This window comes from Hyaena hyaena, unplaced genomic scaffold (assembly GCF_003009895.1).
Source record: "Hyaena hyaena isolate Hyena2069 unplaced genomic scaffold, ASM300989v1 scaffold_689, whole genome shotgun sequence".
Lineage (NCBI taxonomy): Eukaryota > Metazoa > Chordata > Mammalia > Carnivora > Hyaenidae > Hyaena > Hyaena hyaena.
Window position 1 is genome coordinate 629,973 of NW_024081322.1, and position 16,652 is coordinate 646,624.

Genomic DNA, 16,652 nt, shown 5'->3' on the forward strand with positions numbered 1-16,652 from the left:
AAAAAGAATGGGGCTTTTTATTTTTTTTTTTTTACAAATAGTTTATTGTCAAATTAGTTTCCACATAACACTCAGTGCTCATCCCCAAAGTGCCCTCCTCCATGCCCCTTCCCCCTCCCCCCCACATCCATCAGTCCTCAGTTTTTGTCAGCATTCAAGAGTCTCTCATGGTTTGCCTAGAATGGGGCTTTTTAAAACGCAGTTATTCGAAAAATGATCTGACTTTAATTTTTTTCATATTTAAATTTATTTTAAAGAGAGAGTGAGTGGGGGAGGGGAGGAGAGGGAGAGGGAGAGAGAGAGAGGGAGGGAGGGAGGGAGGGGGAGAGAGGGGGAGAGAGAGAGAGAGAGAGAGAGAGAGAGAGAGAGAGAGAGAGNGAGAGAGAGAGAGAGAGAGAGAGAGAGGGAGAGAGAGAGAGAATGAATCCCAAGCAGGCTCCCTGCCCAGCATGGAGCCCAACCCCACAACCCTGGGATCATGACCTGAGCTGAAATCAAGAGTTGGACGCTCAACCAACTGAGCCACCCAGGGGCTCATGAAAAATAATCTGACTTTAACAGCTGATTTATCAAAGCTTATTTCATTTCCTAGAATATATTTTAAGAAAATACCAGACTTTATCTTGAAATGCCCAGTTGTAAAGGTGAAGACCTTATATACTGGTACTTAGTATGGGCTCCCTACTACAGTATTTCACAAAGCAACACACCAAATTAAATAGCAATTATTACCATGATTACTAATTTGGCATGTAACATATTCCTTTATGATTAATATATTTACATGAGCACAATGAATTGTTAGTTATCCCTCCATTTATACTTAATAAAAAGAGTGCTACTGAACACAAACTGGAACATAAGCTAGGTGAAGGCAGGGACCATACATTTTGTTTATTTAACACTGTCAATGACAAATGATGCTTTATCTTTGGTACTTAACACACAATAATTACTCAAAAAAATAAATGAATACACAAAATGATTCCACTGAAACTTTTTCAAAACTACCCTGTGAGAAGTATTATTACACCAGCTTTAAGATGACGAAACAGACACAGGATAAGTGTATAACCATAAAAGATGTCCAATTTGTTTACTGACAAAAGTAGGTGTTTTAGATAACTTGACAGGTGAAAAGAGTAGGCTAAAGCAAACTTAAATTTAACAGGGATACATATAAACTCCTACATGCGTGCTGTGAAAATGTCACTTGCACAAGTACAAGATGAGGGATATCATGCTGAAGGAACAGTTCACAGAGGTGAGGGCAGGTGGGAAGGGTTATCTCTAAAAGGGAGCTGGCTAAACGTTCCATATGAGCCATGGCACAATGCCTTAAAACTCTCATATAATCTCGGGTCACATTATCAGACATGCAGTGTCCAGAGCAAAGAAGACAGAAAGTTCCACTATAATCTGCACTGTAAGGTATGTAGGACCTTAGGGTAAGTGGTAGCCATCAGTTCAAGACATCATAATTCAGGAGAGATCATAAATAACTGTAGTACTGAAAGAGCAGAAAACCTACGAAGGTGTTTAGGAAAGCTACAAGAAGTTAGGATTGTCTAACACAGAAAAGAGGCTTAATGGAGTGGGATCTCTTTAACTACCTGAAGCACAGTGATACAAAAATGGAAAACGAATATTCATTTGTGTTGTTTTAGAAAAAATCCAGAACGATCAAATAAAATTACAGAGAAGCCGATTTCAGCTAAACATAAGGAAAAGTTTCTTCATAATTAGCCCTTCTTATAATAAATAATAATAACTGTTATGATTTACTAAAGCCTTGCTTTGTACAGTAGGATCTAATTTTGACACATTATGTAAGGATTATCTTGCAAATATCAGTGCTAGCTGTAATTAAAAATCTTACAGCAGAGGCTAAATGTCAGTGATTCTACAGAGAAAAATAAGTTGTATTAAGGGTTTTGACTGGGAATCCTCTCAAGTTCCTAAGGTTATCTTATCTAATATGAACATTACCAAACATTGGCTTGGTAGCAAAATGGGGATAAAAGGGATGATATGATATAGAACAATAGAAAAAGAGAGAGCCACTGAATGGAAATAAATCTATCTTACAAGGTTTCCTGGCAGTAACTATTCCTTTATTCTGAAATTTCTATCTTCCTTATTTTGGCAGTCAGAGGGGAAATATTAAAATGCCCTTACTTTTTAACAATCATAGCACTAATTAGACAACAGATTAGAGGTTTTCTTAACATCCTTAGTTCATAAATTAAAAGTTGCCAAATTTAGAAGAAGGTGAAAGACGACTTTCTTGATGTTAGCAATAATTTGGCTAAAAATTGTACATAACTAAACAGTTTTATAATTGTTTTTTAAATCCCTTGAAATTACTTAATGTATGTTTTTAATGTTCTTAAATATTACCAAAACACTTCCAATATTTTCTAGTGCAGAAGCAAACAATTTAAGGCTATTTTTTCATCTCTTAAAACTATGAGGGGCGCCTAGGTGGCTCAGGCAGTTGAGCGTCCGACTTCAGCTCAGGTCATGATCTCATGGTTCGAGCCCCGCATCGGGCTCTGTGCTGACACCTAGCTCAGAGCCTGGAGCCTGTTTCAGATTCTGTGTCTCTCTCTCTGACCCTCCTTGCTCACGCTGTCTCTCTCTCTCAGAAATAAATAAAACATTAAAAAAAAAATTTTTTTTTTAAAAACTATGAGTACTTTTAAACAACTGTAAGTTATCGTGGTCTGTTAAAGTCATACTGGGAGCCTGGACGGCTCAGTCAGTTAAATGTCTGACTCTTGATCTCAGCTTAGGTCTTGATGTCAGGACTGATTTCAAGCCGACATCAGACTCCACACCAGGCATGGTGCCTACTTAAAAAAAAAAAGTCATACTTTAAAAATTCAGCAAGATTTGGGTTTTGTTACTTATAATATTAGTGAACCTAACTTAAAATACACTAATTAATTATATAGTCAATTTGTTATGAAATGGTACTACTTAACAGTAAAAACCCATTTCTGTATTGGAATGAAATTAGGAAGGCTAAAGACAGGGACAAAATGCTATGTTTTATTGATAAGACTTGGTCTGAAAAGGAAAAACACTTATTTGCAACAAAAATACTGATGAATCAGCCAAAGCCTATCAGCACTGCCAATATAATTTAGTAACCATTTTCAACATTGGACATTCTATGCTCTAGCCATGTCTTTTAAAGGTATTTCAATCATGCATCTAAAGTGGTTAAATTATTTGATACGTATCTCTTTCAGATCAAATTTAAAATTCAAGTAACATGAAAGCAATAGATGCTAAATTCATTTTTTTAAAATAAATAAGTTTTTATATCAGGAATGGAAAAGACCAGTGTCTAGGTTTGACTCTGAGTACCATGAACATTGAACATGTAAGTTAACCTCTTTGACCTTAGCATGCTTATCTCCTTTCAGTGGAGATATCATCACCTAAGTGTTCAGGACTACAAGGTTTAACTGACAAAATATATGAGATATATTACCTAGCCAACTGGTAAATATCACAAAGATCCACTAAGGGCAAACTTTATTCCTTCCAAAATATTCTAAAAAGTCAGCTGCACCCAAGGTTTGGGCAATCTGTTAGCTAAAGTTGTATAATATATAACCTATAATGTATAATAAGGCATAGAAGGCTGGGATTAACATCCTTCTGCAGATATCCTTGTGTAGAACTGTTAATGTAGGTAGATCTATAATGCTACTCCTAGAAATATTCAGTAATGCTAAATTCTGTGAGTTTGATCCAAAGACACCAAGATATACACCATACGCCATGTAGCAGGTATAATATGGCATACAAGATACAATCTGCCTTTAAAGACTCTCTTTTCTCTTCAGGAATTTAGTTTTTTTATGTTTATTTATTTGGGGGGTGAGGAGCAGAGAGAGAGAGTGGGAGAGACAGAATCCCAAGTAGGCTATCAATGGACTTCACTATCAGGAATAGAACTGTGACTGTCCTTGTGTTGTTATTAAATATATTCCAGACAAAAAATGCTTCCAAGGAAATCTGCCTGGATGATAAATAAATATAGAATTGTCTCAACATAGAAAATATTTTAGATACCACAGAAATTTTTTAAGTGTTCCCTTGAAAACAAAGTCAGGCTATAATGTAAGACCACATGAGCTTTAGATGAAAACATTCAATCCTCCTTCTCATAAATAAATGAATAAACAAAGGCCAAACCACACATCTAACTGTTCCCTCTTCTTAAAAGCTCTAAAAAGACAAACTCAGATTATATTACCTATTCATATTTTAGTTAAACTTTGAAATTTTCATTTACTACCATGCTGATATTTTAAAAGAATAATACTAGAATATTTAATTATATACATCAGACTAGTACGATTGTTGAAACCAGCCACATGGATCATATCTCCTGGTTGTGCCATAAGGTAGCAGTCCATAGTATTAACACATAATCATAAATCTCTAATTAAATACTAAACAGATAATGCATTCACTCATTCATTCTAGGCTTGATCCACAAGACTAAGTGGGTTAAGATGGGAAATAAGAAATGAAGGATGAACTTAGAAAGCATCCTGGATAGGTCAACAGCATGGTGGGCCTAAGGGAAATGTATTGTTCATCATATGAAATGCTCACTAAAAGACTTAGAACAAATGTTTAACAAAACCTATTTTTCTTGATGGCTTCTATTTTATAAGAAATAAGTGTTTTTTCAATGACATAAAGCAAAATAAAAATCTGTAGGACCAAAATTTAAAAATAAATGCCCCTCAATCCCCTGTATTTATAAGATTAAAAACAAAAACCAAAACTAATAAGATATTAATATTATACTCAAACCACTGCAAAACACAGTATTTACATAAATGGTAAAAATACTATGAGGAAGAAAATTAAACGGCTATTTATTTTCAAAAAATTTTTAATGTTTTACTACTTACTTCTGAGAGAGACAGCATGCAAGTGGGGGAGGGGTAGTGTGAGGGGGAGACACGGAATCCAAAGCCTGCTCCAGGCTCTGAGCTGTCAGCATAGGCCCCAATGTGGGGCTCAAACCCACGGACTTCAAAATCATGACCTGAGCTGAAGTTGGATGCTCAACCTACTAAGCCACCCAGGCGCCTCAAGACAATTATTTAAAAGGAGACATTTTTCTATGTAAGAAATGATACCTCAGTCTACAGTAACCACTAACTCCACAGAATATTCATGTGGCCATTCCCGATTTCATCAACGGGCCCACCCACCTTTTTAAATTTGTGGAGCAGAGAGGGACATTTTCCATCCCTTTCCAAAGGTAGTCCTATCCTTTCAGATCATTTGCTTTAGTAGTTGATTGTTGAATTACACTGAACCTCTGAGCAGAATCAGTAGTCAATCACACTTTGTGATGACCAAGGAAACTTAGCCACTAATGTCTTAACATACAGAAAACAAGAGGATAGAAAAGACTGAAGGCAGCATCTTTATTCAGACACAAAACTAAACAAAATGAGCCAGTTTAAAAAAAAAAAAAAGAGGGATTCAAAGTAGACAAAATAAAAATAAAAGAATGCCAACTCTAGGAAACAGTAGAAGGAGTTGGAGTTCTGAGAAGAAAAACGTTTTAAATATATTGCTAGGTTATTTATTTATTTTGTACTATCAAACGGAAATAATTTGCAATATATTGGCTTAGATTATCCTGAACAGGAACTGTTAATTACCCCCAGGATATTGTTAAAAACTACCCATGGTGATCTTTTTTTTTAAGGGTATGGGGAATAAAACCTAAAACTAGTGTTACTGGTATTGGCATAAAACCAAAATCCCATTTTTAAATGTTATCTACAGACATTTCACAGTTATAATTACTAAACTTTCATTAACATACAAAACTGGACATAAAAATTTTTTAATATTTTATAATTCCACACAATGGCTCATAATTATCTTACTATGGAAAGGAAGTTATCTTTTTTCTTGGGGGGGGGGGGAGGTAGATAAAATTCCCAAGGGAAAAAAGCTACAAATGAAAAATGCTAAATAAAGTAAGTAAAAATGCCTATTTTAAAAAATCACTATAGTAACTACAAAATGGATTGTTAGTAACCATCCAATACAATTAATACATTTAAAACACAATTATCTAATGTAAAGCATTTTAAAATTCTTCTGAGTCTACCCAAAGTTAGCTTGGGATCTTACCATTTTCTCCCAGTATCTATAAAAGAATTAAGCAGCAAGGAGGAAAAGGAAGCAGTGAAAAAAAATCATACAGGAAACAAGGTTAAGGTCAGCTTCATAGGCATGAGACCTGTGCAGTCACAAAGGCCTCTGTTCAGAAGAGCCCCTGCACTTGGGAAAATATTTTATTTTGAAGAATAAGCAATGGACAAACTACAGTTATTTAGAATTGGGTATTTGGCAGATATTTTCTTGAAAATGAACAAACTGAGCTTGTCGCTTCAAGGAAAACAGCTGATAGTATTTTGTTTGCCAATGATAAAATTTTAGCTTTCAAGTAAAAATTGAACTTTTGGAAAATTTACATCCAACACCATAAGACTGACTGCTTACCCATAAGTCAGGCTTTTTAAATGAGTTATATTAACAGATGTGATTTTTTTTGATATTGTACAACATGCCAAAATTTGATTGACAGCTTAATTTAGTGACCAATGCATGATGTTACAAAATGATACATAAGTAAAAAGATCCATGGGTAAGTAAGACCAATGGGTTTAATTAAAAGAGAATAAGTTCACCAACACAATCATATTCTTTACTGCAACTACATTTTTAAGAAACTACCATGTGTGAAATTTTGGTGAAATGTATCAGTAAGGTTATTTGGAAAAGCTGTTAAAATACTCCTGCATTTTCCAACTACCTGTGTGAGACCACATTTTCTTCATATACTTTATATACTTGAACCAGAAGAGTATATCATACAGACTGAATACAGAAGTAGATATATGGGAATCCAGCTGTCTCCTACCAGGCTAAGTATTAAACACCCTTAGAACAGTATAAAACAACACTACTCTTCTTATAAATGTTTTGTTTTGCAAAATATAGTTATTTTTCACAAAAAAACCCTTATGTAATGTATAATACATTTACTATTTTAAAATTAATTAAATATTTCTACATTTCTCAGTTTCAACTTCTAATATGGCAAAAATTGACATGAATAACCTAGAAACAAAAGCTTGCTGGGGCTCTCAATAAGTTTTTTTTTTTTTTTAAATGTTTTATTTTTTTCTGAGAGAGAGAGAGAGAGAGAGAGAGGGACACCGTGAGCAGGGGAGGGTCAGAGAGAGAGGGAGACACAGAATCTGAAACAGACTCCAGGCTCTGAGCTAGCTGTCAACACAGAGCCCGACACGGGGCTTGAACCCACGAACTGTGAGATCATGACCTGAGCCAAAGTCGGACACTTAACCAACTGAGCCACCCAGGCACCCCTCTCAATAAGTTTTAAGAGTATAAAAGAGTCTTGAGATTAAAAAAAATTTTTTGACAACTACAGCTCTAAGAGATGAACTAGAAAATAATCAGCACTTTTGTTCTTTTAAAGATTTCACAGTTATCAACCATCCACAGATTCTTTTAAGACAAAACCCTGTGTTTACATGAAATACCACTTCAGCTGAAACTTCTAAGATCTTAATCCACTTGCAGAATGGTTAGCTGCTCATAATCTTCCAGACTAATTAAACTTAGGAAAATGTTCATACCAAGGAGACATAAAAGAACTGAAGCTATCAAGTGTTCATCAATAATCACTGTCAAGGGCATCGATATTATCGAGATTATCAATGATGTCGAAGTAGTCTCTGCATCTCAGTTAGTTGAGAATATGCTTATTTTACAAATTAACAAATGGCAAAATGATCTTTTTTTCTAAAAACTTTCCTAAGTAGGGGCACCTAGGTGGCACAGCCAGTTAAATGTCCGACTTTGGCTCAGGTCATGACCTCACAGTCTGTGGGTTTGAGCCCTGCATCGGGCTCTGTGCTGACAGCTCAGAGCCTGGAGCCTGCTTCGGATTCTGTGTCTTCCTTTCTCTCTATTCCTCCCCAACTCGCACTCTCTCTAAAATGAATAAGTGTTTAAAAAAATTTTTTTTAAAGCTTTAAAATAAAAACTTTCCTGAGTATTCCAAAATTCCTGATGATTCAACTTTTTAAACGTTCAGTTTGGAAATTGTATAAAGAAATGGATAGACAGTAGAAGTATGATAAAATTTAGTGAAAGGAAAATGTTACAACTTATTTTGAGTTAAAAATTTTTTTTCATGTTTATTTATTTTTGAGAGAGAGCAAGAGAGAATGTAAGCAGGGGAGGGGCAGAGAGAGGAGAGGGGGAGACATAGAATCCAAAGCTGGCTCTAGGCTCTGAGCTGTCAGCACAGAGCCCGACATGGGGCTTGAACTTGTGAACTGCGAGATCGTGACCTGAGCTAAAGCTGGCTGCTCAACTGACTGAGCCACCCAGACACTCTTTGAGATTTTAACTTTATTTTTAAACATTTGCAAATGCCATCTGGATTGTAGCAAACCACAAGTGACCAATTATCATTATTATCCTCAATCTCTAAGTAAAAATCAAGACAATTTGACTATTTTCTTTTTCATCCTCAAAATCATCTCTTCTGAATTAGTCTGCCAATCAGTCATCCCAAGAAGCAATTCATATTTCAGGCTGGCTCACTCGACCATCACATCATTTCTCCACTAGGCTAGCAATTCAAATTCCATATTACATACAACTATCACCTATGTTTCACTTGAAAGAAAGAAGAAAAAATAAAGGACTGCTTGATCCCATACTAAGTCCATAAGAAATTTCTCTAATACTCTTTCTCTAATTTCTCTCAATAAGGCTTCTTCCCTGAACAGATTGTATAATTACTTTCTTCCCAAAGTATCTTAGTTATTTTCAGCATGTGTGTAATTTAAACCACAAAGGATACTAGGTACAATGTGGACTGGCTATGTTCAAGTCAGTCAAAAATTTCCTAGTGATATTCTTAACACTACTGAACTATACATTTAAAAATGGTTATGATAACATTTATGTTATGTGTATTTTACTTAAAAAAGAAAAGAAAAAATAAAAACCACTGAATTATGCACTTTAAATAGATAAAATGTATGGTATATGAATTATAACTCAATAAACCTGTTATTTAAAAAAATTTTTTAAATATTTTATTTATTTCTGAGGGGGAGAGAGACAGAGAGACAGCGTGAGCAGGGAAGGGGCAGAGAGAGAGGGAGATACAGAATCTGAAACAGGCTCCAGGCTCTGAGCTAGCTGTCAGCACAGAGCCCGATGCGGGGCTCGAACCCACGAACTGGGAGTTGGACGCTTAACCGACTGAGCCATCCTGGCGCCCCAAAGCTGTTAAAAGTGCTTTAAGTTTGCTCCTAATCAGTTTTTTCTTTTTCTTTCTTTCTTTCTTTCTTTTTTTTTTTTTTTTTTAAGCAAAGGGAAAAATGGTTTCCTATTGAAATCTGGATAAAAACTAATTTTTTTGAGAGACTGGGGGAGATCTTACATATATAAATACGTTTAACACGGTAAGCATTTTAAATCATTTTAATATAATTAGTTTAAATATTTTCTTTCACAAGTGATTTAAATCCTACACCTATAAACTGAATACAAACCTCATCCAGAGGTCAACAATATCTTCTAGCTAATAGAAAGGCATTTCAGGTTAATAATGTTTTAACACTGGATTCAAAATCAAAAGGGAACATTCTTAGTCACCTAATATTTCAAACAGTGAAACAGACAACTTACTGATAACTTAATTGTAATAAGATCAATTCAGCACTAGTAGGAAATAGGTCTGAATATCAAAGTAGATTTTTCCAAAGAGACATTTTTCAAATAAGCATGTAGTGCTGCAAAATCTCATGAAAAAAAAAAATAATAACATAAGAAATGAAACAGTCTAAGATGAACAGGATCTTTGCAGTTGAGACTAAAAGCTAAATTTTGGCCAAGTATATTTAAAACATATACAAGCACAGAAAGCCGCCAGTGTTCACAATTAGAGGCAGGACAAAGTAGCAATGATCTTTCTGACAAATAAATTGCTTGAAATATTGCATGATTTGCTACACAACACCCTTATTACTTTCAATTTCCAAGTGCAACCAAAAGATGGGTCCAATTATGACATCAATACAAGCTTTCTTTCAAAATGGAATGAAAGAACAGTAAATCCCAGTGGACACGGGAGTTCTGCAGCAGAGATGATGTAATACATAAAAATAGACATCCTCTAACAGAAGCTGAAACTTGGGTAAACAGCACACTGCACACTATTCTCAACTGCCTTGCAGGAATTTGTAATGCATGCTGTTAATAGCACAGGAGAAATCATTTCTTGTTTTAAACTATTTCCTGATTTACATTTCAATATCTATATACACTCTATAGTATAATTTCCCAATCTGTATAAATTAAATGAACATAAATACCTGATTGTAACTGCAAGAAAGGGAAACAGTCCCTCCCAAAGCAAGGAAACTGAGACTGCTGCAGCAGTTTTAACACATTGCATTTTGCTGGAAATTGCAGCACATATGGCACAGAATTGTTACGTCCACCTATTGTTCAAAGACCTTTCCACAGGGAGCTTTGTTCAAGATTTTAAAATGAAACATGATCTAGGTGAAGAAGAACCAGTAAGCTTGCTGATAATGGGTTTGAAAAGCAAAGAATATTTTTGACACGTTAAAACTGTGATGCAAATATAAAACATCAGACATGCATACAGTAACTAGGATCTAGCAATCTGTAGCGTATGTGTGTGTGTGTACAGACACACACACACACACACACACACACGCACACACATTTATTAGTACTATCTAACACTCTCTCTACTCCTCTTTTTTCCATTCTTTACCAATTCAGTTTTCATATTTTGATTGGGCTTTCCTGGATTAAAGAATATCTTCCTTTGAGGGGCACCTGGGTGGCTTAGTCGGTTAAGCGTCCGACTTTCGCTTAGGTCATGATCTCGCGGTTCGTGGGTTCGAGCCCCGCGTCGGGCTCTGTGCTGACTGCCAGCTCAGAGCCTGGAGCCTATTTCGGTCTGTGACTCCCTCTCTTTCTGACCCTCCCCTGCTCATGCTGTCTCTCTCTCTCTCCTAGAAATAAATAAAACATTAAAAAAAAAAAAAAAAAAAAAAAAAAAAAAAAAAAAAAAAAAAAAAAAAAAAAATTAAAAAAAAAAAAAAAAAAAAAGAATATCTTCCTTTGAGCCAAGACATTAAGTCTGTTCAAAAAACCATGCCTGATTCCTCAAGGTACCCTGTTTATGAACCTCCACAGTATTGAGAATTCCCTGTATTTTAGTTGCCCATTTATTTATCTATATTACCTATGAAACTAAAAGGACAAGAAGAGCAAAATATGTCTGTCTTGCAGACCTTTATAGCCCTAGAGACTGGCACAAACCTGAAACAAGGTGGGCACTCAATAAATATTCATTAAATTAATAAGAATATGTAAATGAAAATACTGTGCTTTCCTTTCTATGATACAAGAAAGAGAATATCCACATTTTCAGAAACTCCATCCTATTTAATTCACAGAAAGGCACTGATATTATTGAAGACAAAGGCTTTAGCAAACAAATGCCTAATGAATTTAAAGAACAAAAAATGTTGAAATAATTAAGAAATTTCCCCTAGATTTAAATATTTTGTATACAAGCATATAAGCAGATTTTTAAAATATCATATGAATAAATTATGGTCAGGTATAATATAATGTGAACTGATTGTTATAAGTTAAAATTCTAAGACCTTAATATTCTAGGAAATTTAATAAATATACAAGCCACTGATCTATTAGTGACGACATAGTCTCTTCCTATGAAAAGTAGGAAATGTTGGGTTAAACTAAGAAGATTCCAGTAAAAAAATTAAATAAGTGAAAAAGCAAAGCCATAAAGTGAGTGAAAATACTATTCCTAATGCAAGAACATCAGCCCATGTCAAAAACACTATTATCACATAAGTGTGCATAATCACACAAACACTAATAAATATCTAATCATTTCTTGAAACTAACCAAACCTACCATAAGTCCTTAACTGAAAATGAAACACCAACTTAAATCTCTTAAAAAAACCTACTTCAAAGCTATATAAGATATAACCTAGGAATGATTTTATAACCATTATAAGAAATAGAAATTATCTTATAATGCTATAAAGAATAACCTTATAAAAAATGGGACTCGGGGCGCCTGGGTGGATTAGTCGGTTGAGCGTCCGACTTTCGCTTGGGTCGTGATCTCGCGGTTCGTGGGTTCGAGCCCCGCGTCGGGCTCTGTGCTGACTGCCGGCTCGGAGCCTGGAGCCTGTTTCAGTCTGTGACTCCCTCTCTCTCTCTGACCCTCCCCTGCTCATGCTGTCTCTCTCTCTCTCTCCTGGAAGTAAATAAAACATTAAAAAAAATTTAAAAAAAAAAAAAAATGGGACTCACTTCCATAAGCCTCAAGCATGAATCAATCTTATTACACTGGTGCCATTTTATAGATGCTGTATTAATACCGACTATAGCAAAAAAAATTCTTCCCATTATATTTTAATGTTACATTGTATTTAACTTACATTATATTAACTTAATAATTTTATGCAGCATTTTTTATTACCTTTATACATCTGCACCAAGAATCTTAAACTAAGCCTAATCTACCGAAAAATTTAATACATAATTATTAAACAGTGCTCTGATGTATATTTTCATATTGTAGAAAAGGACAACTAAAAAATAGTGTGGGAGATATCTTTTTATATGATCAACGGGTTTCCATTATTTCAAAAATTTTGCATTGATTGAAACTTTATGAATGTGTTTTATGTTATCCTCCTAATTCAAATTTGTATAAAACAGACCCATTCTTTTTGGAGTAAGTAGGAATGGGAGTGGAAAGTCAATCAGAACTTCAAAGCACTGAGAGCATCTTAATTCTTTCAGACTTCCTAGGCTGAAATGTCTGTTGCTACACATAATTGCCATGTAGCATAGGACAAGTTTTCTTCAGTCTTCAGTCTACTCTCTCTGTACAATTTTTGATCTTCGTAAACTGAGAAGATCTTTTGATCTTTCTAAACTGAATTTAACTTTTTGTTAAAATAAAAAAAAAAATAGAAGATGGCAGAACAGGTATGTACCAATCTCCCCACCACGCCAGTCAGGTACGTTAAGTCCTCCCCTTCAACATCTTCTAGAATAAATCACAGACACGGAAGAATCAGTTACCTATAAATGCAGACAGGCAGGGCCTGTAATTATGGGTAAAATAAACAAAATTTTCCCCCTACTGTATTCTGAACCCAAAGACAAAATAAACTTGTCCAAAGTCTCTAAAGAGGCTGACCCCAAACCTTCACGCCTCTGCCAAGAACCTTATCTAATACCTGCCTCTCTATTATTTTATTCACTCTAAGACTGAAAATCTGTGCCACATCCTATGTTTTGGCAGTCTTAAATACAGCCGCAACCTCAACTCATCAAAATGGAAGAAAACTCTAATGAAAGCCATCTCCAATATTCCCTTCTCATTGAATTTTAAAATGCTTATTCTCGGGGTGCCTGGGTGGCTCATTCGGTTGGGCGTCCGACTTTGGCTCCACTCGTGATCTCATGGTTCATGGGTTCAAGCCCCACATTGGGCTTTGTGCTGACAGCTCAGAACCTATTTTGCATTCTGTATCTTCCTCTCTCTCTGCCCCTCCCCTGCTCATGCTCTGTCTCTCTCTCTCTCTCAAAAATAAATAACCTAAAAAAATTTTTTAAATGCTTATTCTCTCTGCAAACCTCACAAAGTTGCCTTGAAAAAGTGTCTTGAAAACACTCTATATGGACTACCTGTGTACTCATGTTTCTGAAGAAAATTATTACAATCTGTTTTAAACTACTATAATACATCTAACTTTAAGGAGTATACATCAGGGATAGATCATAACTCAGTATACATTTTAAATTTGATTCCTAGTTCTAAATGGGAATTAGACTAAGTGTTAATTTTTCATATTAAGAAAGAGATTAATTATATACTGATGTATCTTTTAAAATAACTAAAGTTCTATATTTTGAAGTATACTTTGGCCAGACAAAAGCTCAAAACTCTGGCACAATTAAAAAAATTACATAATTACATCAACATTTTATTAAATTTAAAAGCTATGAAAATGTTTAAGATTTACCACATCATTTAAAATTTAGCAGTGCTTCTAAAGCTCATACAATACAGCAGTCATGATACCTGTGGCGTTTTAATTATTCTCTTGTACAGAACATAAAGTTACTGACTCATTTTAATTTGAAAACCTATACAAATATTTCATGATTTCAGGCAAGGTTACTATACTAGCCAAAGATATTATATTGACAATAGACTTCTTCTAATGTGAATTAAATTATTCATGATCTTTTTCCTATGCCGTAAGAAAACACAATTGCAAAGTTTTACTAGTTCCTTAACCAATTAATGACCACAGATAAATAATCAGTTTTTCCTCCTTGACTCCAGGTTCTCTGATAACCCCCAATATGACCCACAATTTCAAAAGAGTAACACTAACAATCATAAATTAGTCATGGGCTGGCATAAAAGAAATGAGCAAAGATATTATGTATTATAGGCTCTTGATTAAAATATAGAATGAAATAAAGCATGAAATCTGGTTAAAAATAAAGTGCAAATAAGAAAACACAAGCCATTTTAAATTCTCATTTCCTTTTTGACTAAGCCTTTATTCTATCTGACTAAAATTTTACTAGTGGCCTCCCAAAATGCTCTTACATTGAGATTTCCTGAAATTTAAAGCTTTTACCTACAGCATTTAAAATATAAATATAAATTCCTAATGGGGTTCCCATATCTGTCTTTATTCCTTCATTTCTTTACTTGCAAATCATGTTGGTTACGAGCAGTGCTTCACTCATTCTTAAAAATCAGTGCTTCCACTCATTCTTAAAAATAATTAGGTAATACTTAGGTGGATCTAAGTGGATCTAAGATGCACAAGGTGGACAATTCATCCCTACATCTGCACAAATAAAGCAGCCTGTGGATCACCTAAACAACTCAAAGTTTCACTGTAAGAGATTTTACTAAATCAGGGCAAAATACAAAAGAACAAGACCAAGCCAAACACATCAATATTATAAACTCATTAGTTACAATGCAAACTCACAAATAAACTTGGGTTAGTATTAGGAGACCACACACAAATTACAATACCTGAGATTTAGTGCATTCCTTTGAGCCAAAATGAAATGAGTGCCATAAAGGAGGAAAGGAAAAGATGAACATTATCAGACATGCTATAGTACATCTGCCAAAACGAAGATAATGTTAAAATATAGGTTAAGTATGACCATACAGAATTGGCTATATGTACAATGTTCTCTATGTTTTATAGCCATGCAACTTGAAATGCATTTGAAATCATTTAAAATCACCTGTGAAGTATGATCATGCATCTTCTAAATAAACTTTTCACCCTCAGTCCCACAATACTAGGATTCTTTCAAAAAGAAATATTTCTGTTAAGAATAAGTAAATATGACTTCTGGCTAATGAAGATTAATAACTTTCATTTCATTCTTTTTATCCTATGGTACCATATATACAAAATAAAATTCTATTGTTTTCATATGTTAAAATCATGTATTTAGGTGAAATAGTAAATATTATATAATTATATAAATATAATTAAAACACAACTTTCACACAAAAAAAGTATCCAATATTTTCCATTATAACTATGTTATTGCCAATCTGAACTCATTTAGTAAAATTAATACCAACATGTCACATATTAGTAGGCTAGGTCATGATCCATTAGTAATCAAGTTAAACTTTTCATCCTAGTACTGAATATTCCCTCATAAAAGTATCTGTTGACGAGGTACAGTATTTTTTTAAACCATTAAATTTAAAAAAAGTAATCCTGTAATAATAAAAAAACCTACACATTTTTATAAAACAGATCAAAAAAGGGAAGTCATGCAGGGAAAGTGAGTGAAGTATTCCATAAAGGGGGAACGCAATGGAAATAAAAGAGAGTAACAGTTATAAAATGATTTCCCCAACTCAAGTGTGAAAAGCAGAACTATAAAGTTAAACCAATCAGCATTAACACGAAATTTTAAGAAATTCACACTTTCCCTATCTTAGTATGGAAAAATAATTCCCAAGGAGAAAGAATATTAACAATATTAGTACCAGACTAAAATATTATAATATATAGAACTATTAATATGTACAACTATTTTTAATCCAAATTTCCTTCTCCCAAGATGCTGTATCAACACTAAAAATACTACCTTCTTTTACAGACAATGGTAACAAAAAAACCTTTCATAGTTTTTTTTAACACCAAATCTCTCCAAAGGACAAACAAAGCTCTCTTTATGATGTGCAAAAAGCAACCCTTCCCAAATGAGCTCAATGAAATGATTCAACTATAAAATTCATGTTAAATTAAAATAGTGCATGGGTAGTGAGAGGAGTAGGCGGGTAGCTGGTGGTCAAAACTCCTTAAATATCCACACAAAAAGAGCTCTCAGAAATACAACGTAGAAGTGCAGGTATAAAGTATATCATATCGCTAAAAGTTA

The 16,652-nt window shown here is 34.3% G+C and overlaps 1 protein-coding gene across 6 annotated transcripts in view; it reads right to left on the reverse strand.

Moving 5' to 3' along the window:
* Window positions 1–16,652, reverse strand: part of RAPGEF2 (Rap guanine nucleotide exchange factor 2) — a 246,596-nt gene that overhangs the window by 101,733 nt on the left and 128,211 nt on the right. For 4 of the 6 annotated variants that reach the window (XM_039217429.1, XM_039217431.1, XM_039217430.1 and 1 more), the window contains exon 7: window positions 15,271–15,288. The exons of the other annotated variants lie outside the window; for them this stretch is intronic. In XM_039217429.1, the coding sequence (XP_039073360.1) occupies window positions 15,271–15,288 (18 nt within the window). The remainder of the gene's footprint in view (window positions 1–15,270; window positions 15,289–16,652) is intronic. 6 annotated transcript variants of the gene reach the window in all.